The sequence below is a fragment of the Megascapheus bottae genome, chromosome 7 (genome assembly GCF_031878675.1).
Source record: "Megascapheus bottae isolate mThoBot1 chromosome 7, mThoBot2.hap1, whole genome shotgun sequence".
NCBI classification, from domain to species: Eukaryota; Metazoa; Chordata; class Mammalia; order Rodentia; family Geomyidae; genus Megascapheus; species Megascapheus bottae.
In genome coordinates this window covers 68,367,027-68,394,518 of record NC_143515.1, presented here as the reverse complement: position 1 = coordinate 68,394,518, position 27,492 = coordinate 68,367,027, and the positions used below count along the sequence as shown (strand labels likewise).

Here is a 27,492-nt window from a genome sequence, read left to right as displayed (position 1 = left end):
AATTTTTATTTTCACTGACTTTTATCTGAAGTATACCATTTCCTTCAATGTTAAATAAAAACAGCAAATTATAGTATATTTATTACCTGTACCTGTGACATTTTAACCAATAACTTTATATATATCATATATATGTATCTTGACTTCAAAATGGTATGCTGTCACTAGATCTTGTTATTTAATCATTTTAATTAACAGAAGCACATATACAAATTATTTAAAAATATCCAATATATTTCATTTTATACATCTGAAGTATCATTTTAAGAAGGCATCTTTAGATGCCTTCTTCAATGCCAAAGTGTTGAAGAATCCATAATATAAATGTGGTTGAGAAGTTTTGCTTTAGAAACCAGTGTTTCTATTCCATGCCTTCCATACTTTACAATATTGTACCTCATCTTGGAAGAAAAGAACACTTTCTTAATGTCTAGGAGTTTGGGAAACATTTTCTCTAGATCCTAAGTATGTAGTTCATATAAGATTTTACTTGTATTCCAAATGAGTTAATCATATTATTACTTGCATACATCTGTCTCATTTTGTGTAGGGTTATTCTAAGCAAATCTATTTATAGTTTTACTATATACCACAGTGAAATCCCTTGGTACAATCAAAATGCAATAAAAAGAAAAAAAAAGAAAAAAAAAGAATGACATGAAAGTAAAGCAGGATGGGAAGCAGCGGGAGGAGGGCTAAGAAGGTAAATGAGGATGAATATGGTCAATGTAATTTATTTACATGTATGAAAATAGAACAATAAAACTTTCTGAAAGCTGGACGAGGTGGCTCACTCCTGTAATCCTAGCTACTCAGGAGGCTGAGATCTGAGGATCACAGTTCAAAGCTAGCCTGAGCTCTAGCACTAAATTCCGTGAGATTCTTATCTCCAATTGGTCAGCAGAAAACTGGAAGTGGTGCTGTAGCTCAAGGATAGGATGGTAGCTTTGAGCTGAATGCTTCTGGACAACATCTAGGTCCAGCACTCAAGCCCCATGACTGACCAAACAAACAAATAAAGGGGGTTCAAATGGAGGAAAGAGGAATAAAGTTGATTAGGATGCAAGTGGAACTTTACAACTTCCTTGTGCAGCTAATGTATGCTAATAAAAAGACGAGAACAATTAAGAGGATTATAAAAATAAGAAAAATCTCACCTAATCACCTGGAGGTGAATCTGTAAATGCTTATCTCCAATACCTGGAAGCACAGGATAAGACCTAACACCCTAGAGGAAGCCACAGCTGTGATGCTGACATATTCTGCTTTGTTTTTACAGAAAAGCACTCCTTCAGTTATTACTTAAGTCCATAGTGATTTTCTTTCTAATTCACCAAAGGTATTTCAGAGACTCTAGACAACTCCTATGCTAACAACAAAAAATATTTCTACAGTACATAAGAGTTCACAAAGCACTTCTAAGTATATATATATGTATATATATATGTATGTATATACAGACTATTTGATTTAATCATAACACTGCAAAGACAGCATATACTGTCAGCTTCACCTTATAAAATGAAAAAGTGATGAGAAATAGTTGCACAACTGAAAAGATAAATGACAAAAGTTACACAACTGGCAAGTGGCACAGAATGTACTTTTCATTGCACTTCACTGTTAGAGACTAAGTAATGTATAAATATTTTTTAATGAATAATAGCTTGTTCAATGTCTCAACTTTGAACTTAACTTATTTTGGTATGACTTCAGTAATTGGGTAAAAATTATCATTAATTTTGTATATTATTATGTGTATTATAGCAGCCAATGAAAAGTAACTTTTTTTTGTTTTACCACTCCTGGGGCTTGAACTCAGGGCCTGAGCACTATCCTTGGGCTTTCTCAAGGGTAGAGCTTTGCCACTTGAACCATGGTACCATTTCTGACCTTTTCTGTTGTATGTAGTACCAAGGATTAGAACCTAGGTCTTCATGCATGCCTGGCAAACACTCTACTACTAGACCAAACTTCTGGCCCCAAAAGATAACTTTTTGTTTGTTTGTTTTTGGTGGGTCATGGGGCTTGAACTCTAGGCCTGGGCACTGTCCCTGAGCTCTTCAGCTCAAGGCTACCGTCCTACCCCAGACCCACAGCCCCACTTCCCATCTTCTAGCCATTAATTGGAGATAAGAGTCTCTCATTCTTTAGTGCTCAGGTTGGCTTTAAACCGTGATCCTCAGATCTCAGCCTCCGGAGTAGCTAGGATTATAGGCGTGAGCCACTGCACTCAGCTAGCAAAAGATAACTTAAGGAATAATTTTAAATATTTTACTGTTGTCACCATAAGTAGCCTAAGTAATTATATCAGATGTACTATTGTACCATTTAATCATAGCATTAGTACTAAGCTCTAATCTCATCCAAGACCATCAGGATCAATTCTACCTCATCTACCACCTCATCTAGCCTCCCCCCAGCCCCCACCAGTCCTGAGGCTTGAACTGAGGGTAGCACTCTACTACTCAGGCCACAGCACCACTTCTAGCTTTCTCTTTATGTGGTACTGAGGAATCAAAGCCAGGGCTTCATGCATGCTAGGCAAGCACTCACTATACCACTAAGCCACATTCCCAGCCCTTTTTCATCATTCTCTATCACTTAAAATTCTTCTCTGTTTATCCCTTGATTTGACTCCATCTTTCACTCATCTCCTTAAATTCCTCCACTCTCTCGGAAACTCCTCTTACTCATCAGTAAATTACCTATCTACATATCTTCTCTGAATGGAAATTCTCTTACCTCCTTACCCTTTTGGGCTCTGCTTTTCTAGTTTTCTGTCAGTTTAACATTGCACACTCCATTTATATCAGGAAATGGTACAAATATAGTATTTTTCCTGTTCGTCATTGCCCTTTCCAGTATTATTTCCCCTCACTATTACAATCTCTATTTTTCTAAGGCTACCATTCTCCCTCCTTTTTTATTGTCCTTTATTGACCACCTGGGTATTCTTCTTCATCTTCATTATTCTCTAAATCTATTACCTCTTCATAGATGATCAACAAAAACAAAACAAAACACCCTCACCTCTGATGTTGGTCTCCTCACCAATGACCAACCTTTCTTATTCCACTTCATCCAACATTCCCATTAGTATGCCCCAAATCCTGCTACCGTCAGAAGCTGGTGATTAAACATCCATTCTCCAAACCCAAGTTCTTAGCCCTCAAGTTTTTCTTACACCTGGGACAGGCATTTTAAGTTTTTTTCTTTCTTGAGATTCCCATTCTGTTGGCCCTTCTCTTTCATTCATTCATTCATTTTTGTCAGGGTAATATATAGAGGCGTTACAGTACATTCATTACATAGCAGGTACATTATTACTTCTCTTTGTTATCCCTTCTTCCTGTCTAGTAAATATTAACTTCATTTTTGTCATAGCTCTTGGTTGAATCTGTACCTTCTTTGTTCCTCCCTCTTGGCCCAAGTCTCTCTAAAAGTCTGAATCTGTATGAACTCATCAACTTCATCAATGTTTTGTGTGCTTATATTTAAACAGCTAAGCATTAGTGGGGAAAGAAATCATATAATTGGGCATGCAGTCTTCAACCTAAACTCATAACCTCTAACTTCAAATAAGCATCTAACATTGCTCAACATGGTTATCAGTTTCCTCCAGCATACATGCCCTCTCATACCTCCACTAAGATGTCTATTTTATGCCTATTTCTTTCTCCTGAAACCACCTACTATTCCATCCATTCTTCTTGTTTCATTAATTCATTAGTTCCTGGAACTCTCTAATCTTTTCATCTCAAAAATCAGTCAAATTTCTTGCATCTGTATATCTCTTTGGTCTCAGGTAAGTTCTATGTCCTTACCTATGCAGGAAGGTTCTTTCTGACAGTTCAGTTATTTATGACTTTAAGTCTTGTAGCAGTTAACTTCTTACTTTCTACCAACAGCTTTAATTGCACACATCTTTCCCCAAGTTACAAATATTTTTCCCATTTAATCTGTAACCTACATTCTGGGTTCTGCTTCTCCAAGAACTGTGCTCTGTCCATAAACACTATTTTTTTATATCCAATCTCCATCTCTTCTCCCTTTTCTCTTTTCCTCTTTTCTGTCTTCTTCAAGATTTTCTTAAGTTCCACTCAAAAATTTTTTCCTTCCAGCTCATGCTTTCTTCCCATTCATACTCATTTAACCCTTCCTAAATCCCCATTCTTTTTTTTTTTTTTTGCCAGTCCTGGGGCTTGAACTCAGGGCCTGAGCACTATCCTTGGGCTTTCTCAAGGCTAGAACTCTACCATTTGAGCCACAACACCACTTCTAGCTTTTTCTATGTGTGTGGTACCAAGGAATCGAACCTGGGTCTCTGTGCTTGCTAGGCAAGCACTCTACCACTATGCCAAATTCCCAGCCCAAATCTCCATTCATTCTTGACACACTGCTTACTACTCAACTGAAATGGCACAAAGACTTCAAAAGACTTGTTGGCAAAAGGTAATAGATATTTTTAATACTATAATAACTGCTTACTCTACCATCATTTTACAATCATGATGACAGAAGTCCTCTTTTTCTCACTTTTTGTGACAAGATCAAGTCTCCTAACTACCCTGATAGTAATAATACCCTTTTACTTTCCTACATTGCTTCTGATGGAAGAATCAATAAGCATGAAAGACTAGAAGGCAGAAAGCAGAGAGAATAAAGTAAAATGAGAGAGAATAGTCTGCTGGCCTGTAGAAAACCAAATGCTATCTGTAATCATCAGCCTAGATGATGAGCAGAGTTCACAATTCATCACTGAAATTCATTTCACAGATGCCAAAACTGGAGTTTAAGTTTCTGTGCATTTTGTATCGGAAATTCTAAGGCTATGTAATCTGGCCAATCATACTATAATGGTAAAGGTTTATATATGGGAACGATGTTATTTCCACTTTATAATCAGCTTACTGTTGCTTAGGTAACAAATCAGATTCAAATTCCTATCTTCACTATGGGTTATATATGCAACTGCCCATCGTCATCCATTTTAGTACTGACTAGGATGTGTAGTCAAAATCTACCAGGTCAAGCAAGTGATTAATACAGAGCATCTTCCTTAAATATGAGTATTTTAAATATGTGCATTACACATGACAGTGCAAATGGTTTACTCAAATAACTGAAATATTTTTACCTGAAGTTCATACATGTCTAAAGGTGAAAGCTGGTAAATAGATTTAATTAAAGCTGCCCCTGTATTACTGGTTCCACTTTTTCTTATGGTAGAATTAAGATACAGCCTGATGTATATATGACATAACTTTGTCTTAGATTTTAGAAAGTTTAACTTGAAGCAATGGTTTTCATTATTAGGGATAAATGACTTAACTTCACATTGCTTCAGTTTTTCCCTTGAAATGCATTTGAAATCATCCCATTAGATAATCCAATTCACAGGGATGATGTGGCTGGGCTCCTCACAAGAAAGGCAACCTTCCTGATTTCTAGCATTAGACTCAAACAGGCAATTAGACAGCAGAAGAATATTAGGACAAGCAGAAAGAAAAAAAAAGTCTTTATTATATTTGTTATTTCAAACAAAAATACTCAGATAAAGCAAAGAATAGTCTAGTTTTTTTTTAAAAAAAGAAAACCATAAAGTAACTCAAAAAAGAAGCTAGACATTAGAAAATAACCTTAAGTAAGAGGAAGAGGTGGTTGAGACAGCTTAGCAGAGACAAAAGGCACTGAAGAACAGAGTCATCCATATTCCCACACTGTAAGATAAGGCAGATAAAAAGCCAGTTAAACTGTGTACAGATTAAAAAATATAATGTTAAGGAAGATAACTTGGCTGGCTTGTTTGATCATTGATAACAAATGATTTTGCTTACTTCAAATTGTGTTTCTACAGGATATATGCTTCTATAAGGCATACTATCAATATTATTCCCTTCAATGTCCTGTCCTTAACAGAAGCCACCCTAATACTTTATTATGTTCTTTACTCCACAGCAAGTATTAATGTTATTCTAAGTAAGGTGATAAGATTAAAACCATATGAAGAAACACTTTTCTTACAGAAATGCTATGTAACATCTCATGCTCTGAAAATTTATGTACTGTTAGCAAAAGTGTAAAAAAACTATTCTCAAATTTATCATTAATCTGGTTGATTATATCCATTCATAGAGTCTGCGTCCATAAACAAATAAGATTGCACACAATGATAAGCACATAATATGCTTTAGACATTTGCTCTGCCAATGCAGCAAACAAAGTTTGAACTTAACTTTGAATGTTAAGTGTAGAATACCACACCCTACTTTTGATTTCACTGATTATTGCATTCTTCCATAAAGGTTAATTCAAATTGCAACATTGTAACACAGAAACAAAAAATTATTTAGCATATGAAAAAAGCTTCTATCACCAGAACTATTAAAATTTCCATACTTTAGAATGTTGCCTGATATCATGTTGGCTGACATCAGTTTGAAATTAGTGATAAAGGAAATTGTTCTTAAATCATATAAATGCCAATTAAAATAGGACTAATCCTTAAAAATTGTGAGAAATTGTATGCTTAGTTATATAACACAGTGTGTTTTATAAAAACATTTAAAAAATCTTGAAATTCTAGTATATCTGAAATTTAAAAATAAGTTACAAGTCAAAGAAAAGTTAAATATTTAACAATAGCTTTATTTGCTCTATTTAATTAAAATGAGGGAGAAAGGTAGCAACTTAGAAATGAATATAATAGAAGATAAATACCTTCAGTTGACTGTTAAATGAATCCATTTCTGAGAGCTTCGATGCAGTTTCTTTTTCAAGAGCATCTAGTTGTTCTTTAAGTCTCTGGCATAATTCTTCCTTTTCTGATGACTTTTTATGAAGTAAACTGATTCCTGAATCTGAAATGCAAAAAACATCAGAGTGTTGGCTGGGAGTTTGGCCTAGTGGTAGAGTGCTTGTCTAGCATGCACGAAGACCGGGGTTCGATTCCTCAGTACCACATACACAGAAAAAAAAAAAAAAAGCCGGAAGTGGTGCTGTGGCTCATGTGGCAGAACTCTAGCCTTGAGAAAGTCCAAGGACAGTGCTCGAGCCCTGAGCTCAAGCCCAGGACAGGTGGAAAAAAAAATATCAGAGTGTTTATATTTACTAGAAGTTCCTGTATCATTACCATTTCTTGCCTGGTCAAACTGGCCTAACTAGAGAAAGACAAAGGGCATAAATACATATGTGGAGGAATAGAGAAAAGTGTTCTAACCATCATTACATCTTTCTAGATCATATCATAGGAAGGTCCTCAGAAGAAATACTTATAAGCACTCATTCTGAATCAGAATTTGAAACAAAGCTACACCTTGGATAAAATGCTTCACCAATCTAGTCTTCAGGTTCTTCATCTTACACAATGGATAGCATATCATTTATCTTACTAAATACAGTGATAAATATAAAGCCTTAGTACAAAGTCTAGCCCATAGTAACAGCATGAATTATTAAAATAGTATTACTAAGTGCATATTTTAAAGCTTCATTGTCTTTTAAGTTATAGAAGTAGTTAAGCATTTAAAGTTAGATATTTAACAATGATTTTCATGGGATTTTAATAGGTAACACTGTCTGCATTTCTCTGAAATATATCAATATATATCTTATATATATAAGATATATCAATATATCTTATATATATAAGATATATCAATATATCTTACCAATCAGAGCATTCTTTATATTCCAAGGTATTCTTACATTATGGCTATTCCATATTTTATGTAATCATTTCCTTTCTTTTTTCTTTTTTTTTTTTTTTGCCAGTCCTGGGGCTTGAACTCAGTTCCTGAGCACTGTCCTTGGGCTTTCTTCAAGGCTAGCGCTCTACAACTTTAGCCCCAGTACCACTTCTGGCTTTTTCTGTATATGTGGTACCGGGGAATCAAACCTGAGTATTCGTGCATGGTAGGCAAGCACTCCCAGCCCAACCATTTCCTTTTTGGATTAGCATTTAGGATATTATTGATTTTCTATCATTATATAAATATTTCTGTATACACAATTTTTTAGTCTTTATATGGCTGATACTGGGGCTCAAAACTTCACCTGCAAGTCAAGTACCCAACAACTGGAGCCACATTCCTCACCCCTTTGGATACATACTCAATGTACTTTCCAAAGACCATTTTTAAAAAAGGAAAATTGCTCTATAAAACATTTAATTTTTTTTTTTTTTGCCAGTCCTGGGCTTGAGCTTAGGGCCTGAGCACTGTCCTTGGACTTTCTCAAGGCTAGAGCTCTACCACTTGAGCCTCAGCACCACTTCTGGCTTTTTTTCTATATGTGGTACCGACGAATCGAACCCGGGTCTTCATGCATGCTAGGCAAGCACTTTAACCACTAGGCCAAACTCCCGGCCCTAAAACATTTAATTTTAAAGAAGTTATTGTTGCTGAGTGCTGGTGGCACACACCTGTAATGCTAGCTACTCAGAAATCTGAGATGTAGAGGATGGATGATGGAACCAGCTTAGGTGGACAAGCTCATCAGATTCCATCTCCAAAATAACCGGATAAAAGTTGGATTAGGGGTATGGCTTTGGTGGTATTGTATCTGAATTCATACCTTGCTACAGGCATAAAAAATTAGTCTATACGTAGACATGATGCTTTGATAGTGAAATGATTGCTCCAAGGAAGCAAATTCATATATTCATTACCTCACATACTTACCTACTCACTTTGTGGAAAGAACATCTAAAATCTTAGCAAATTTCAAGCATATATTATTATTATTAAAGTCACTATGCTGCACACTGAGTCTTCAGAACTAACTCATCTTTAACTCTAAATGTGTACCTTCTGACAAGCATTTCCCCTACTCTCTGACCCTTAGTAACCACTAAACAACTGGTTTTCCAAGTTCAATTTTTTTAAATTCCACATGTGAGATCATACAGTATTTGTTTTTATTTTGGGGCTTTTTTATTTTTTGGCTATACTTGGGGTAGAACTCAGGGCTTCATGAATGCCAGGCAAGGGCTCTCTAATAGAGCCTATAGCCCAAGCTCAGGATGATCATTTAACAGTATTAATTTTTCTAATGCATGAATGTAGAATATTTTTCCATTTATTTACTTTTTTCAATTGCTTTTATGTATGCTTTATTCTTTTCAGTGTACAGATCTTTCATTTCTTTGGTTAAATTTATTTCTAAATATTTTTATGCTACCATAAATGGGATTTTATTTCATAAATGCTACCAATTTTTAGATGTTAATTTTGGATCCTGTGACTTTATTTGACCCATTTATTATTTCTAACAGTTTTCTTGTGGAGTCTTCAGGGTCTCCTACATGGGTATCTTTACTTCTTACTTTCTTATTTGAATGCTTTTATTCATTTTCATTTTTTTTTTTGGTCAGTTGGGGGGCTTAAACTCTGGATCTGGGTGCTGTCCTAAGCTCTTCAGCTCAAAGCTAATGCTCTACTACTTACTTTAAGCCACAGCGCCACTTCCACTTCTGGTGATTAATTGGAGGTAAGTGCCTCACGGATTTTGGTGCCCTGGCTGATTTTGAACCATGATCCTCAGATTTCAGCCTCCTAAGTAACTAGGATTACAGGTGTGAGCCACTGGCACCCATTCATTCCCTATTTTTGCCTGACTGCTCTTGCTAGTGCTTTAAGTACTTATATTCAATGGATATTCTTGTCTTGAATTGGATCTTTGATGAAAAGCTTTTTGTTTTTCCATACTGATTATGATGGTAGCTATGAGCTTTTCTTCTTATATAAATTTTGTTAAGAGAGTCTATTATGAAAGAATATTGAACTTTGTCACATGCTTTTCTGCATCTATTGCAATGAGTGCATGTTTTTATCTTTCATTCTATTAATGTTGTGTATGTGATGTTTTGACATAATGTGTATATGATGTTTTGACAGAAACTAACCTTCCAAAATATCAGTTTAAGATACCAGTACAACTTAATATGTAAGTACTGTATGCTTATATTATATTGAGTATTGTCAATCGTTTTATTTTTTCTACCTGGCAAAAAGGTAGTTGTATTATTTTAATTCGCATTTTCTTGCTAACTAGTAAAGGCAAATAAACATCTACTAATGTTTACCAGCCACAGTCTTAAATTAACTGGTTTTATTCCTTGCTCATATTTTTCTATCAGGCTATTTAATTACTGATTCATAGAATCAAATGTAGAATCCAAATTCCTGTATGTTTTTCAATTTTCTTACTGTGCATATTTTTCATTATGAGAAAAATGATCACTTTGAGGGGTTTCTTTTGTTTTTTTTGTTTTGTTTTGTTTTTGAGACAGAGTCTTGCTTTGTAACCCAGTCTAGCTTTGAACTCACGATCTTCCTGCTTCTCCCTAGTGAGTGACAGTAATATAAGTATGTGCCATACCTGATTCTTCTGGGTGAATTATCTTATTGAGACTTTTTTCCCCTTGAAACAGAGATACTTAAAACTGAAATGAAACCCCCCACTCCTACATACATTCTAAATGATAGTTTCTCAGGTAAAACATGCCACTAGATACACGGTGGCTGTATCCTAGGGTCCTTCTTCAGCCCTTGGGCAAATCTGAGCTGACCTCCAAGTGCCTCAAAAAAAAACCCCATCCTCTCTGGTCAAGAGCACAAAGGAGCTCAAGACAAACTTTTGTCTTCTTTTCCAAATACATTATGTGAACTCAAGCAGCTAGGAAAAGTAAAATTAGGCTTAAAATGCCCAAGAGTGCTAATCCTCATGTCTTCTAACTGGTTTCCTTGCCTCTCTGCCAATGCCTTGAGTATCACTGCTCATGACCAGCTCTCTGAAGGCCACTTTTGCAAGCTACTGGACCTTAAATGACATAGGGCAAAGATCTAACAGTCTCTTTCACAAAGTGACAATCAAACCGAAACATATAATCAGACTACAGTCAGGATCTTTCCTCTTCCTGAAAGAGGGAACACTTTATATTGACCCAGCACGGACAACTTCACCCCTTTCTTCACTTTCCCCCTCCCATCCCTGCCCATAAGTTGCCTAGTTTCTTTTCCACAGAGTGCATACTGAATATCACGATTGCATTTGTTCATCCAGACTCATGGGCTGCTGGGTTCTAGAAATTTAACTGCCCACAGGAAACATACATTTATGATTTTATAGGTATAGTTTTACTACTCAGCTTTGTCAATAAAGAGGTAGCATTTTAGTTTTTCATCTGTCTGGCTTTCTTGCTTTATGTATGCTGAGCTAAAAATTTATCTGTTTGGGATCTGAGCCAATAAAAAAATACTACATTCCCATAAATTATCCTATAATATTTGTCCCACAGGTGTCATCAGGCCAACCTGGTAAAATTTTTGCATGAATTAAGAGTTAGATAAAAAGGTTGGCTGGGTGCCAGGGGCTCAAGACTGAAGTTCTAGCTACTCAAGAAGCTGTGATTTTTTTTGGTGGTTCAAAGCCAGACCAGGCAGAAAAGTCCATGAGACTCTTATCTCCCATTAACTACCAGAAAACTGAAGTGGAGCTGTGGCTCAAAGTGTTATAGTGAAAGACCAAAACAGAAACGAGCAAAAGAGCTCAGGAACAGAGCTCAGGCCCTGAGTTCAGGCCCCATGACCAGAAAAACATTTTTTAGGTAAGGCACAATCAGCTTAAGCCTATCATTGTTATATGGTATTACTGTAGAATCCCAGGCTTAGTCTCATAGCAAAGTCTCCTCCCAAATAATAAGCTCAATAATAATAATAATAAATAAAATAATAAAAATAAATAGTAATAAAATAATAAGCTCAGAATTTTCACAAAATACACATGTAATTTTATGGCAAAGCCAAAGATCTTAATTATAGTCTAACATTTTATTCCACTGATATTGAATAGAAATACAAATATTATCAATAGTTAATCCTACATATTCGAAACACAATACTTTCATTTGCTTTTTATTACTGAAATGCCTTAACTGTATCTTTCAAGAGTTTTCTGAAATTTTTAATTTATATGCAAAAATATTATTTTGAATAGAATACTCCTTTTAAAACCTAGTAGAATATGATTTGACACAGACATAAAGAAAAGAATAAAAAGAGACAAGACAAATTTAAGAAACTTACCTGGTGTGTTGCTGAGCTGCATGTTTTTAATTCTTTCGTTTAGTAATTGCTTCTCAGGTACCAGACAGATTAGCTTATTTTGATATTCCTTATAAAAGCAAAAGCAGAACTTGATTAAAACTTTGTAATATCTAATAATGTTTTAAAATTTTAAAATATGATTTAATCATCTCTAAAACTTAGTATAGGACTAAAGTGCAGTTATAAAATATTTTTAAGTTATGAATAAACTAGAATGGAATTATGTAGGATTTAAAAGGAAAATATTTAACATCAATTTATTAATAACTGGCTGAAAATTAAAGGCACCAAGGAAACTTTATCAAGGGCACATGATCCCCAAAGCACAACTTATTCTCTCAGAAAGAAGTGCTGGTGGTATATGTTTAGGACAATTTAGAGCAGAGGACTTACTTGCAGCTCCTGTTGAAGTTGCTTGATTTCCATAATTTCCAGGTCACACTGTTTATCTAGAACATCCAGCTCTGTCTTTTTTGTTTGCTTTCTGAGTCTGATGTCTTGTAGTCTGCCTGAGATCTGATGGTGTTTGCCATTCTATTGAACAATTATATAAAGATAAAGTAACATAAAGTGCTAACAGGAAATATTCCTATCAGGAGAAAAAAATTATAATTTTTGTAGTACTTAGAGCTTGAATTTATAACTTCACACTTGTTAGGAAGGTATTTCTATCACTTGAAGCACACATACTCTAGCTTGGTAAAAATTTAAATTTCATTTATTATTTAGACTCAATCTGAACTGAATTATCTAAAGCTAAGTAGATAATATTAAGAATTGTTTATAAATTCAAGGAAGCTATTAGCAAGAAATATTTTCACTGTGTAAGAGCTGATATATTAACATGAGACGGCATAAATATACCGAATTTCTCTTTCTGACTTCAGCACTTGGCCATACATGCAAAGCATCAGTACGATACAGGTAGACATGCATTTTTTTCTTTTTCTCTTTTCTTAGACATGCATTTATAAGATCCTATTATACTATCAAAGTTATGATTATCAGATCCTAGACTTGTGAAAGGCTAGAGTTCAAGACTTTATTTCTTACTATGCATTTCAAACAAAGTCTTTTAAGATCCTGAATGCCTGAAATCTAATATATAAAATCTACCAGTGAAATGACTAGCCTAAGAACTAGGAGGCTGGGAGTTTGGCCTAGCATGCATGAAGACCTGGGTTCAATTCCTCATTACCACATATACAGAAAAAGCTAAAAGTGGTGTTGTGGCTCAATGGTAGAGATCTAGCTTTGAGAAAGCCCAAGGACAGTGCTCAGGCTCTGAGTTTAAGCTCCAGGACTGGCAAAAACAAACAAAAAACTAGAAGAAAGTTCTGTAGAACTAGAAGAAATTTAAAGAAATTATGTCAGTGAACAATTTAAAATAATTTTTGTTTTTAACAGTAGGATCCTTTTATTCAACCAGATCTTAGACAAACCAGAATAAAAATAAAACTTTAAAAAAGAGAAGGTATTTATTATAAATTGTTTTGCACTTTCTTCATTAAAATATAATTTATTCATGAGATACATTTTAAAAAACAAGTGCATTTTTCAACATCATTAGATAAATCCCACTTAATTTTTAGTCCTACCAATGCTTCCAACTCAAGATGAAGACTCTTCTTCTTAGAGTTTAACCTGGAAATTTCTTCTTGTTCTCTATTCTTTTGATTAAGAAGCTCCTGTCGACGAATTCTTTCCCATTCTAATCGACGTTGACGTTCAAGTTCTTGTTTTGCTGCCTGAAAATAACGCATTAAAGTTAGTTTTTAATTCAAACTCTTGAATTACTTTTAAAAAAATTGGGGGGGCCAGGAGTTTGGCCCAGTGGTAGAATGCTTGCCTAGCATGCATGAAGACCCGGGTTGGATTCCTCAGTACCACATAGAAAAAGCTGGAAATGGTGCTGTAGCTCAAATGGTAGAGTGCTAACCTTGAAAAAGCCCAAGGACAGTGCTTAGGCCCTGAGTTCAAGCCCCAGGACTGGCAAAAAAAAAAAAAATTAAAATTAAAAAAAATTTTAAAAACTGATTGGATGATAGCTTCTAGTATTTAGTAAGCCACAGTGCATCAAGTAGAAAAATCTAGTTTTATGATCTATAGACTTTTACAAAAGTGACTTTATCTAATACTTTTGTTGTTGTTTTTACTGGTTATGGGGCTTGAACTCAAAGCCTAGACACTGTCCCTCTGCTCTTTTGCTTTAAGGCTAACACTGTAACTTTGAGCCACAGTTCCACTATCAGCTTTTGAGTGGTTAATTGCCCGGGGTGACTTGGAAACATGATCCTTAAATCTCAGCCTTTTGAGTCTAGGTGTGAGCCACCAATATTTTCTGATTGCTTCCAAGAATCATTCTTCTTTTTCCTGATTTAAAACTTTTGGTTTTTTAAATATAATTTTATTGTTATTATTAAGGTACACATTACTATTAAGGGCTACCATTTCACAATTCAGGTAATCATACATTGTCATTTGGACAATGTCACATCCTCCTTCACTTTCCCCCAGCTTACTCCTCCCATCCCGGTCTACAAGTTGCACAGTTCATTTTTCACATAGTATATACAAAAATCCATGATTACATTTTTTCTTTTAAGAAGCTAAAAGATGACTTCATAAATACAAATGTTAAGAGAAATAATTAAACATCTATTCTGTTATTACAGAAGAAAATCTATAGTTTTTCAGTGCATAATAATTCACTGTGCTCTATCCTTGGCCCTTTAAAATACACATAGAGCTGCTAGGGACCCCACTGAACACTCTCCTGAGGACTTGTACAAGGCCATCATCTTGATTTTTCTCTAGACCTTCACTCCCATTCGTCTGCTTCCAATTCTGATACCCTTAATCTGAATTCTAATCCTGTGCTCATCTAATAACTTGCTCATCTTAATTCATTTCATTGACTCCTTACTCAACTGTGCAGCCACCTCTCTTTGACTGAGGAATCATCTGCTCTCTCTCCTAACTCCCCAGTCCAGAAAAATCTCTTATATGCAAGGATCCTTTTTTCCTCCTTAGAGGAAGAAACATTCAGAGTTGAATAGCATAAGAAAGAATGAGCTGAGGGGCTGGAGTTTGGCCTAGTGGTAGAGGGCTTGCCTAGCATGCATAAAAACCCAGATTTCAATTCCTCAGTACCATATGCACAGAAAAAGCAGGAAGTGGTGCTGTGGCTGAAGTGGTAGAGCTCTAGCCTTGAGAAAGCCCAAGGACAGTGCGCAGGCCTTGAGTACAAGGCCAAGGACTGGCAAAAAAAAAAAAAAAAAAAAAGAGAGAGAGAGAAAAAACATTTTCTTCTAAAACTATTTAAGAAAACAAATTTCCATGTAAATACTATTCTATGTACAACTGTACATAGAGTTCAGGACTGGCAAAAAGAAAAAAAGAGTGAGCAGAGAAAAAGGCATATTAAAAAATTTTTAAACACACACACACACACACATATATTTTTTGCCAGTCCTGGGGCTTGAACTCAGGGCCTGAGCACTGTCTCTAAGCTTCTTTTGCTCAAGGCTAGCACTCTACCACTTTAGCCACAGGGCTACTTCTGGCTTTTTCTGTTTACATGTTACTGAGGAATCAAACCCAGAGCTTCATGAAGACTAGGCAAGCACTCTACCACTAAGCTACATTCCCAGCCCATAAACATAGTTTTATTAATTGAAATGTATTCACTTATGAAATTAATGATCTTCTCAAGAAATAAGTTAAAGCCAGGCGCAGTGGCTCATGTCTGTAATCCTACTCAAGAGGCTGAGATCTGAGGATCACGGTTCAAAGCCAGCCGGGGCATTAAAATACACAAGACTCATCTCCAATTAACCACCAGAAAACTGGAAGTGGCACTGTGGCTCTAGGGGTAGGGCGGTAGCCTTGAGCAGTCAGGGACAATGCCCAGGCCCAGAGTTCAAGCCCCCCCCCAAAAAAAAACAAACCAAACAAACAAGGAATAAGTTAAAAATACTTCTCGTCTTTCTATCTCTTTTCTCCTTTCTTCCTCTCGTTGTCTCTCCAGTTCCCTCTGTTTCTCCAAGCGTTTTTCTAATTCAAGTTGTTTCTTCCATTCTTGTTCTTGTAATTCTCTCTGTTTTCGCTCCCACTCTTCCTTTTCTTTCTGGGCTTTACGTTCTGCCTCCCTCTGCTGTTGCTCCATCAAGACTTGGCGTCGCTTTTCCAGTTCCATATTCCCTCGCTCATAGTTGGCTTTCCGCTTGTCCTCAAAAGTAACTAAATAAAGAACACTGTAAGTTCTCTTACACAGAGGCAACTGAATCTAGTTACTATGAGTACTCATTCAAATGTAAATAGGAAATATAAACATAAACAGAAAACACATCTTCTGGGGCTGACAGTCAAGGCCCAGGACTGGCAAAGAGAGAGAGGGGGGGGGGAGGGAAGGAGGGAGGGAAGGTGGGAGGGAGGGAAGGAGGGAGAGAGAGAGAGGGAGAGAGAGGGAGAGGGAGAGAGAGAGAGAGAGAGAGAGAGACAGACAGACAGACAGACAGACAGAGACAGGGAGAGACAGGGAGAGACAGAGAGGGAGAACGTGAGCAAGAGGGAAAGTATTTCCTTCTTCTAAAACTATTTAAGAAAACAAATTTCTACGTAAGTACCATTCTAAGTACAACTGTATACTGTTCAAGTTTTCTTTAAGGATAACCATAGTTGTATAACTATATATTTGGTTTACTTGACATATGTCATTAACTTTTTAATAATTTAAAATAGTCACATGTGCTAGGTGCCAGTGGCTCACCCATGTACTTCTACCAATTCAGGAGGCTGAGATTGGAGGATCACTGCTGAAGCCAAATGAGCAGGAAAGCCTGTAAGACTCTTATCTCTAATCACAGAAAAAGCCAGAGTGGCATGGTGACTCAAGCACAAAAAGGCTCAAGGACAGTGCCTAGTCCCTAAATTCAAGCTCTAGGTCTGGCAAAAAAATAAAAATAGTTCTATGTATATATTCTTTCAACCAGTATTTCAAACTTATATTTGAATAAATTCTAAAGATTTCACAGATTTACTCTAATAAATTTCCTTGAAGTGGGGAAAACTTTCTAACTTGGGTATCTAATTCTTTCCAGGTTCATACACTGTCTCTTCTTCCTTCACAGTCTTTTCATTATTGCTATTTTTTTTTTTTTTTTGGCCAGTCCTGAGGCTTGAACTCAGGGCCTGGGCACTGTTCTTGGACGCTTTTTTTGCTCAAGGCTATTACTCTGTCACTGGAGCCACAGCGCCACTTCCAGCTTTTTCTATGTATGTGGTTGGGGGAATCGAATGCAGGGCTTCATGCATGCTAGGCAAGCATGCTACCAGTAGGCCACACTCCCTGCCCCACTAACTTATTTTATTTTTCCAGTTCTGGGCTTGAGCTCAGGGCCTGAGCACTGTCCTTGGACTTTCTCAAGGCTAGAGCTCTACTACTTGAGCCACAGCATCACTTCCAGCTTTTTTTCTATGTATGTGGTACCAAGGAATGGAACCCGGATCTTTGTGCATGCTAGGCAAGCACTCTATCACTAGGCCAAACTCCCAGCCCCTGCTAACTTAATTTTATCAACATTAAAAATCCATCCCATCAGGCTAGGGATGTAGGTCAGTGGTAGGATGTTTGCTTAATGTGTAAAAGGGTCAGCACTAAAACAACTTTAAAAAAATTCACAGTTTTTCATATACCCTATAAAATTTTAAGGATGTAAACATTTTAAATATTAATTTGTTTCCAAGTAAAATTGAAAAGAACTGACTCTAAGTATCTAATTTACAGATACTGAATAATACCTGGTAATTTCTTCTGCGGTTCTTCTTCTTGCATTTTCTGATATGAAGGCAGAGTTCCATTGATGGAATCAACTTGCTTTCCTCCTCTAAGAAAAAAAAAAAACCTACAAATTTAGTGTCATATAGTCTGAGAATTGTCAGACTTAAAAATACAGACCAATAGAGAGGGCATGCTGACACCTGCATATAATTCCAGCTACTTTTAAAGTGCATTTTGAGAGGATTATAGTTTACAACCAGCAGAAACAAAAAGTTAAGAAGATCCTATCCCAACAAATAAATAGGATGTGGTGGCAAACATCTATAATACCAGCTACACAGTAGGTAGAAATGAGAATAAAGATGGAAGGCAAATGAGAAAAACCATAGCCCAGGTTTCTGGCTTACTTTAATATAAATGTTTTCAGGTTTTTCCATTTCCTTACAAATGGCACAATGTCATTGTTTCTGATGGAAGCATAGGATTCTCTTGTGTAGATATACCACATTTTCTTGATCCATTTATCTAGTGCAGAGCACTTTGGTAAATAATGCTACAATGAACACAGTTATGCTGGTGGCTTTAGCATAGCCTTGTTTGTGGATATGTGGGTAAATGCCAAGGAGTGAGAATGTTGGGTCATAGGGGAGCTCAATGTTTAGTCTTTTTTTTAAATTAAGTATTTTATTAACATTGATTTTTACATCATATTTCAAATGACGTATTTAACAAACAAGTATTCAAGAGGGAGCCTCTATATACAATCACTGACACTTAGGTTTTAGAACAAAAATAAAATTAAGTTGAGGGTTTGTATGGCACAGATGCATATTAATCTATGTAATAAAACATTTATGTCGGCCGGGAGTTTGGCCTAGTGGTTAAAGTGCTTGCCTAGCATGCACGAAGACCCGGGTTCGATTCCTTGGTGCCACATACATAGAAAAAAGCCGAAGTGGTGTTGAGGCTCAAGTGATAGAGCTTTAGCCTTGAGAAAGTCCAAGGACAGTGCTCAGGCCCTGAGCTCAAGCCCAGGACTGGCAAAAAACAAAACAAAACAAAACAAAACAAAAACATTATGTCTATAGAGTCATATTTTTATGTCTATGTAGTTGTGTTTATATTTCCAATACCATGTCCATAGCAAATATTGATTCCTCGCTCTTGTACTGTGTGGATCTAATAGCCACATATTAAGGATACCATGCGTCTTTTGTTTCTTTGGTCTTGACTTGTCTCACTCAACATGATTCGCTCTAGATTCATACATTTCCCTGCAAAATGCCATTATTTTATCTTGTCTGTTGGCTATGTAGAATTCCATTGTGTGTGTGTGTGTGTGTGTGTGTGTGTGTGTGTGTGTGTGTGTGTGTGTGTGTGTGTGTGTGTCTGTATCCATTCACTGCAGTAGAGCATCTGGATTGTTTCCAACGTCTGGCTACTGTGAATAGTGCAGAGATGAACATAGCTGAGCAAGTGTCTTTATCATATCCTGGGTTATAACGTTCAGGATATATGCCCAGGAGTGGTATGGCAGGATCGTAGGGAAGGTCTATTTTCAGTTCTTTAAGAAACCTCCACACTGCTTTCCAGAGTGGCTGAACTTGCTTACAATCCCACCAGCAGGGCAGTAGGGTTCCTTTTTCTCCACAACCCCACCAGCATCTGTCATTGTCTGAGTTCAAAATCTTGGCCATTCTTATTGGGGTAAGGTGATATCTTAGGGTTGTTTTTATTTGCATTTCCTTTATGGTCATGGATGATAAGCATTTTCTCATATGCTTTTCTGCCATTTTAACCTCTTCTTTTGGTAAGTCTCTTTTTAGTTCCCTTTCCCATTTAGTGAATGCTTTGTTGGGTTTGGGGGGGATTAGTTTCTTGAGTTCCCTGTAGATACTGGATATTAAGTATTTGTCTGATGTATTATTGGTAAATATCTTTTCCCAGTTGGTTGGCTATCTTTCTACTTTTGTAGTTATGCTTTTATCTGTGCAGAAACTTTTTATTTTTAGGTAGTCTCATTTATTGAGTCTCTCTCCAATCTGTTGTGACCCTGGGATTCTGTTCAGGAATCTTTTGCCTGTGCCTATGAGTTTCAGTGTCTCTCCAACTCTATCGTGTAGCAGTTTCAAGGTTTACGGTCTGACACTGACAATGTTTAGTCTTTTGAAAAACCTCCATACTGCTTTCCAAAAAGTTCATACTTCCATCAATAGTATAGTAGCATTCCCTTTTGGACACATTTCTGCCAGCATTTGTTGCTATTAGAATTATAACTGGGGTAAGGTGGAATTTCAATGTTATTTTGATTTGCAGTTCTTTTATGGTCAGAATGTCGAGCATTTCTTCATTTATCTATTGGTCATTCTTCTTTCTTCTTCAGAGAATCTCTCTTTAAGTCTTTAGCCCTCTGTCTAGGATAGTGCTAGCAGAGTATCACATAGCTCTTATGTACATATAATTATATAAAATGATGCTAATTGAAATGAACTACAAGATATGAAAACAAGAGGTTTTCCTTTGTTGTTATTGTTTTTAATGTGTGAAGTTATTTCTTTTTTTCTTCCATTTTTTATTTTTCTCCTTTGTTTTATCCCCTGTTGTCACTGTCTTTGATTTTGGTACTCTGTGTCTTGTATATACATTTGTTTATTTGATTTGGGGAAGGAAAGGAGAACAGCAGAATGGTGAGACAAGGGACAAAGGGGGAACCAATACAACAGCAATACTCACAAGACACTGTTGGAAATAAGCTTTACAACTTGGGGGTTAAGGGAGGAGGGCAAGTGGGAGAAGAACAAGGGGGAGGAACAATGCTCATTACCTAACTATGTAACTGTAACCCCTCTGTACATCACCTTGACAATAACATTTTTAAAAAATCCAACACAAACCCTGAGCAAAACGACAAGATTCTAGCTGATAAATATATAGCTGGTAAATAAAACCCTAGCTGATAAAGAAAGGGCTGAGGGTAGCACTCAAATGGTAAAGTGCTTACCTAGCAAATTTCAGGCTGAGTAAAAACCCTAGCACTACAAAGAAAAAAAAAAACTATAAATGATTAAAGAAATTAATATGTATAACATATTAAGGGTATTAAAAACAATACTGTTTATAGTTATAATGTATACAATATATTGGCTCAAATTACACTTATGCTAATTGCTATTATTCTTGGGCAAGTTTTTAACTTAAACTCTTTTGGGGGGGAGGGGTAGTGTTCTAGCACTTGAGCTTGGCCTCCAGCCCTTCTCTTAATCAATCTAACTTTCAGTTCCTTATCTATGTAACTTAGCATGAAAACGCATCTACTTCCCATGTGTAAACTTTCCTAACTAACATCAAAACTACTAACATCAAATGTCAGTACAAATATTTTATTCTCCTTTAAAATTGGAGCAGAGGCCCAATAAATCTAAAGTAAAATCACACCTGCTAAGTGATTAAAAAACAAGCAAACAAAAAACCACAATCAAAAACAGCTTTTCACCTCCAAAGACACTCACCTGAAAGATGGAGGGACAAGCTCAGGAGGTAAAGTCAGTGGTAATGGCTGCCCAGCTTTGGCCATATCAGTGAGATGCATAGCTAAGATAAACTCTTCAGCTTTTAGTTGTCCATCACCATCAATGTCAGCCAGAGTCCTAAAGAAAATGTAAAAAAATTACAACTTAGAAAGTCTATTTGTAATGAACTACTTCATGATGTTGGAAGAGTACAATTTTTTTTGGGTGCTGGTCCTAGGACTTGAACTCAGGGCCTGTGGCTGAGCCTTTTGCTCAAGGCTAGCACTACTTCTGGCTTTTTGCTAGTTAACTGTGGATAAGAGTCCCAAGGACTTTCCTGCCTAAGCTGGTTTTGAACCGTGATGCTCACATTTCAGCCTTGTAGCTCTCAGCTCCTGGCTAAAGAATATAGTTTATTTTCCAAAGAATAATCATGAGAATAAAACTGCTGGGTTAGCATATTTTAGTGAAATGTAAATATACACAAGAAAGTTGAGTTCATTTTTACCCTTCATTTTCATAATCCAAAAAAGAAGATAACAATTATGAGACAGAATAGGAAATACCTATTCTGAGAAAGTGGCTTACTTCATGTTCAAGACATCACTCAAAACACATTTACATACATATTAGAAATTATATATTCTATTATTTTCTATAAAAGTCATTTTATAAAATACAGTTTGAGCCAAACTGGTAGTTCACTCCTATAATTCAACTACTCAGGAGGCTGAGACCTAGAGAATGGAAGTTTGAAGGCAGAGAAAAAGTTTGTTAAGATTCCATTTCCAGGGGCCGGGAGTTTGGCCTAGTGGTTAAAGTGCTTGCCTAGCATGCATGAAGACCCAGGTTCGATTCCTCGGTACCACATACATAGATAAAAGCCAGAAATGGTGCTGAGGCTCAAGCGGTAGAGCTCTAGCCTTGAGAAAGTCCAAGGACAGTGCTCAGGCCCTGAGCTCAAGCCCAGGACTGGCAAAAAAAAAAAAAAAAAAAAGATTCCATTTCTAATCACTTAACAAAACATTGGAGTAGAGGAGTGATTCGATAAGGTAGAGCACCAGCCATGAGATTAAAAGCCACGTGAAAGCATGAAGCCAGGAGTTCAAGCCCCGAGTACGAAAAGTTAAGTTTTACATATACATATAACGTATAATTAAATGATACATTATCAAGAAGGATATTTTATACAATTGTGTTTGGTTTCAAAGTGATTAACTTTCAAATGGCCACTTTCATGGAGTAGTTTCAACAAAACTTTATAAAAGCAATTATGTTTCTCCTTTTTATTTATTTATTTATTTTTTTTTGCCAGTCCTGGGCTTGAGCTCAGGGCCTGAGCACTGTCCTTGGACTTTCTCAAGGCTAGAGCTCTACCACTTGAGCCTCAGCACCACTTCCGGCTTTTTTCTATGTATGTGGTACCGAGGAATTGAACCCAGGTCTTCATGCATGCTAGGCAAACACTTTAACCACTAGGCCAAACTCCCGGCCCCTCTCCTTTTTATTTTTTTGCCAGGGCCTTGAGCTCACTGTCCTTGGGCTTTCTCAAGAATTCTACCACTTGAGACACAACACCGCTTTTGGCTTTTTCTATGTATGTGGTACTGAGGAATCGAACCCAGGCCTTTGTGAATGGTAGGCAAGCACTCTACCACTAGGCCAAACTCCCGCCCCCCCAGATGAATTTTTTAATAGAGGAGGTATAGTTAAAAATCCTATTAATGAACAAACTCACCAAATAGTAGCTAGCTGAGTTTGAGAAAGATTTGACTGAAGAAGGGCATTTCTAGCTTGAAAACCTGAATGAACGGAAAAACCATTAACAAAAAATAATTTAGCCTTTTAAAAATCATTCAAACCCCAACAATATAAATAAACCCAAACTTATAAATAATATTACTACTTCTTGGTGACTTTTAACATGAAATATTTTACTATATTCTCAGAGGCACTGAGTATTCAATAGTAATCAAACATAGTTCTAACTGCAAGAAGTTCACAATCTAGAATTAGTAATTGCAGTGTTCTTTCACAAGGTATCAGTACCTACAAGTGGCTGAGGTACAGAACGAGATCACCCAACAGAGTATGGGAAGCTCTCAGCCTTTTTCTATTTTTTTTTCCAGTCCTGGGTTAGAGCTCACTGTCCTTTTGCTTTCTAAAGGCTAAAGCTCTACCACTTAAGCCATGGTACCACTTGCAGCTTTTTCTGTGTATATGGTACTGAGGGCTTTTGTGCATGCCAGGCAAGCACTCTACCTCTTAGTCACATTCCCGGCACCTCATCCATGTCTTTTTTTCCAAGTTTTTTTTTTTTTTTTTTTTTTTTGGCCAGTCCTGGGGCTTGAACTCAGGGACTGGATACTGTCCTTTGATACATTTTGCTAAAGCTAGCGCCCTGCCACTTGAACCACAGCACCACTTGCAGCTTTTTCTGAGTACGTGGTACGGAGAATCGAACCCAGGGCTCATGTATGCTAGGCCAGCACTCTACCACTAGGCTACACTCCTGGCGCCTTTTGTTTTTTTATTTTTATTTTTTGACATTCATGACACTTCAACTCTGGGCCTGGGTGTTGTTTCTAAGCTCTTCAGCTCAAGGCTACTGCCCTAACCCTTAAGCCATGGTGCCACTTCCAGTTTTCTGGTGGATAATTGGAGATAAAGAGTTTCACATGCTTTAGTGCCTGAACTGGCTTTGTACCACTATCCTCAGATCTCAACCTCCTGAGTAGCTAGGATTACATGTATGAGCCTCCAAGCCAGGTTTGCCCCTCCTAATTTTTGTCTCAAATAATTTCCCCTCAGTTTTTCTTTCTTTACAAATGGCATCACTACCCATCTAGCGGCTCAAGCTAGAATCTAAAAGTCTTCTTTGATTCCCCCCTTTCTATACACTCATATTTACCATCCAGTCTTAAGTCTATGCTACTACTTAGCTGGTCTTCCACACCCTGTAAGTCTCAATGTAATGTAACTTTATTAGAAAAGTTTTCTCTGTCCACAGTATTATCCAATATCCTGCTTCTTTTATATCATGAATTATAATAACTTTTTTGTATGCTTTTTACTGTTCGCTTCCACAATTAAACTACTAAATTCTAATAAGATTAAAAAAAACTTCACTGCTTAATTTATGAATGCACACCCAATACCTAATAAATGGATACTCAAAATAAGTATTTGATAAAATAATGAATCAAGTTAGAATCTGGTTCTTCACTATTTAAAGTTCAAGAGGCATTTATGTGATAGCATTTGGCAATAGTAATTGAATGTTTTCTATGTGTAGTAAACTGCTCAACTTTCCTCTCCTGTAGTAATCAAAAATGTTTTTGTAATACATTTACTGAACTGGAATGTCATACCAGCAAAACAGACCCACAGACTATCCAAGAATATAAACTCCAGGGCAGAAAAATCCCTGTCAGCTTCAGAGGCACACTGACTTCTTGGTCAGCTAGTCTATGGACTAATGGACCATGGATAAAAATCATGCTGCTTTTCTCTAAGGATAATCTTCTTGTTAGTTAAGTGGGTACTCTATCTTCATCTCTAGGTGACTGGTCATGAGAACCAGAAGAGTCAGTCTCTACTCTGGAGACAGCCTGAGTTAGGGCCTATACAACACAACTCTGCACACTACAGAGTATGTACTATCTTCCTCAGCAACAGCTCCTGCCACTAAGCCAGAAAAATATGTTAGACTACTTGTTAATCAAAGCTCCAAGTATTTGATGTATGTATTTTACAACTTTGAAATCTTTCTCACATGATTGTTTTTTCTTTTTCTATGCTGGTACTGAGACTTGAACTGTGGGGGGGGCGAGAAATTGAGCTCTTGCTTGCCTTTTTTACTTGTGACTACATTGTATCACTTGAGCTACAGCTTCCAGTTTTGGCTATTTTTTTTTCCTGGTTATTTGGAGATAAAGACTCTCTTGGGAGTTATCTGGCTGGAATGGCTTAAAATGCAATCCTCAGATCTCAACCTCCTGAGCAGCTCGAATTATAGACATAAGCAACTAGTGTATGGCTTACTCTGTGTGTGTTGGGTGTGTGTGGGGGGGCAGAGGGTGCACACACACTGGGGCTTATACTCAAGGTCTGTGTGCTTTCAGCTTTTTATGATCAAAGCTAGCACTCTACCATTTAGCCCCAGAGCTCCAGCTCTGGCTTTTTGGAGTTAAGAGTCTGATGTGGACTTTCCTGCCCAGGCTGTCTTTGAACCATGATCCTTAGTAGATCTCAGTCTACTTAAGTAGCTAAGATTATAGATGTGAGCAACTGGTGCCTGGAATCATTCTATTTTTTAAATTTGACCACTTAATAGAAATTATATCAAGAAAAACACTGGAAATAGCTTACAGCTTCACTAAACTGATTACTCTTTAGATTTCATATATGAAGTGAGATTTGAGGAGGCCCCTGAATTAAAAAATTTTTCTAATCATGAGAAATAGAAGGCTATTTCTAACCTGGAAAAAATTCAGTAATATTTTAGCTTTTGGACAAAGATAACTTAAAGATTACCACTTAGTATTAGGCAATAGGACATACAGGAGGAGAAAAATATGAAAGGTTAAAAACAGATGCTTGATAGCCAACAGACAAAATAAAATAATGGCATTCGCAGGGAAATGGATGAATCTAGAGAGAAGGGTCATGTTGAGTGAGACAAGTCAAGGAACAAAAGGCGCATGGTATCCTTAATATGCGGCTATTAGGGGCAGAGAGTTTGGCCTATTGGTAGAGTGCTTGCCTAGCATGCACAAAGACTCAGGTTCAATTCCTCGGTACCACATACATAGAAAAAAGCTGGAAGTGGTGCTGAAGCTCAAGTGGTAGAGCTCTAGCCTTGAGAAAGTCCAAGGACAGTGCTCAGGCCCTGAGCTCAAGCCCAGGACTGGCAAAAAAAAAAAAAAATATGCGGCTATTAAATCCAAAGAGTACAAGAGCGAGGACTCAATAACTGCATACCCAAAGCTATGGACATGGTAATGGAAATACAAACATAACTATATAGACATAAAAACCTATGACTCTACAGACATAATGTTTTATTTCATAAATTGATATGTTTCTATGACATACAAACCCTTAGCCTAATTTTGATTAAGTTCTAAATACTAAGTCCCAGAGATTGTAATTAGAGATTCCCTCCTTGAACACTTGTTTGTTAAACTTGTCATTTAAAATATGATGTAAACATAAGCCATATAATGAATAATTGTTATTCTTAAGGTACTATGTTATCTCTCATCACTTTTGCTATCCCTTGGTTATCTCATTTTGTTACACTATCTCACTTTGTTACCTGATATATCGGATATATTTGTATTTGGTTATCTGAAATTGGATAGGGAACGGGGGAAAACAAGATGAGGGGTGGGGGTGGGGGGGAGGGAAATGGGGACCAAGACATGTGAAAGGGTATCAATGTATGGGAATTAATGCATCATCTATCTGGCAAATATCATGTAACCCTTCTATTAATTACAATAAAAAATATATGGGAAAAAAAAAAACAGATGCTTGAGGACTCTGAGTGCAGGCAAAGTATAAATAATATAAAAGGTCTCCAAGAGCCAATGGAATACTTTACTAAGAAAAGCCCACTTGAGGCCTGGAGTTTGGCCTAGTGGTAGAGTGCTTGCCTAGCAAGCACGAAGACCTGGGTTCGATGCCTCATATACATAGAAAAAAAGCCAGGAGTTGTGCTGTGGCTCAAGCAGTAGAGCTCTAGCCTTGAGAAAGTCCAAGGACAGTGCTCAGGCCCTGAGTCCAAGCTCCAGGACTGGCACAAAAAAAAAAAAAAGAAGAAGAAGAAGGAAAGCTCACTTGAGCATAGACTCTTGCCAATCCTTGAGGTAATCTACCTCTTCTGCTGTAAGGCCCTGATTCTCTATGAGTCTATGATTTCTACTCTAAAATCAAGCTCAAACATCATCTTGTTTCTCCTACATTCTCAGTTACCACTTCTTCTATACTGATTATTTTAAACTACCCATGAAAATCTGTGCTTATGTGAACTATAACCATTAGCTCTTGGATATAGATTCTGTCTTTTTCCTCTCTATATTTCCGT

The 27,492-nt window shown here is 36.8% G+C and overlaps 1 protein-coding gene across 3 annotated transcripts in view; it reads right to left on the bottom strand.

The window, feature by feature from the left end:
* Window positions 1-27,492, bottom strand: part of Itsn2 (intersectin 2) — a 115,594-nt gene that overhangs the window by 56,247 nt on the left and 31,855 nt on the right. For 2 of the 3 annotated variants that reach the window (XM_090337359.1, XM_090337360.1), the window contains exons 9-16: window positions 23,140-23,203; window positions 21,402-21,539; window positions 17,913-17,998; window positions 16,090-16,352; window positions 13,709-13,858; window positions 12,504-12,644; window positions 12,090-12,177; window positions 6,724-6,863 (exon numbers count right to left, since the gene is read on the bottom strand). In XM_090337359.1, the coding sequence (XP_090193485.1) occupies window positions 6,724-6,863; window positions 12,090-12,177; window positions 12,504-12,644; window positions 13,709-13,858; window positions 16,090-16,352; window positions 17,913-17,998; window positions 21,402-21,539; window positions 23,140-23,203 (1,070 nt within the window). Of the gene's footprint in view, window positions 1-5,642; window positions 5,724-6,723; window positions 6,864-12,089; window positions 12,178-12,503; window positions 12,645-13,708; window positions 13,859-16,089; window positions 16,353-17,912; window positions 17,999-21,401; window positions 21,540-23,139; window positions 23,204-27,492 lie in introns of all 3 variants that reach the window. The other variant, XM_090337361.1, reaches the window with a different exon arrangement.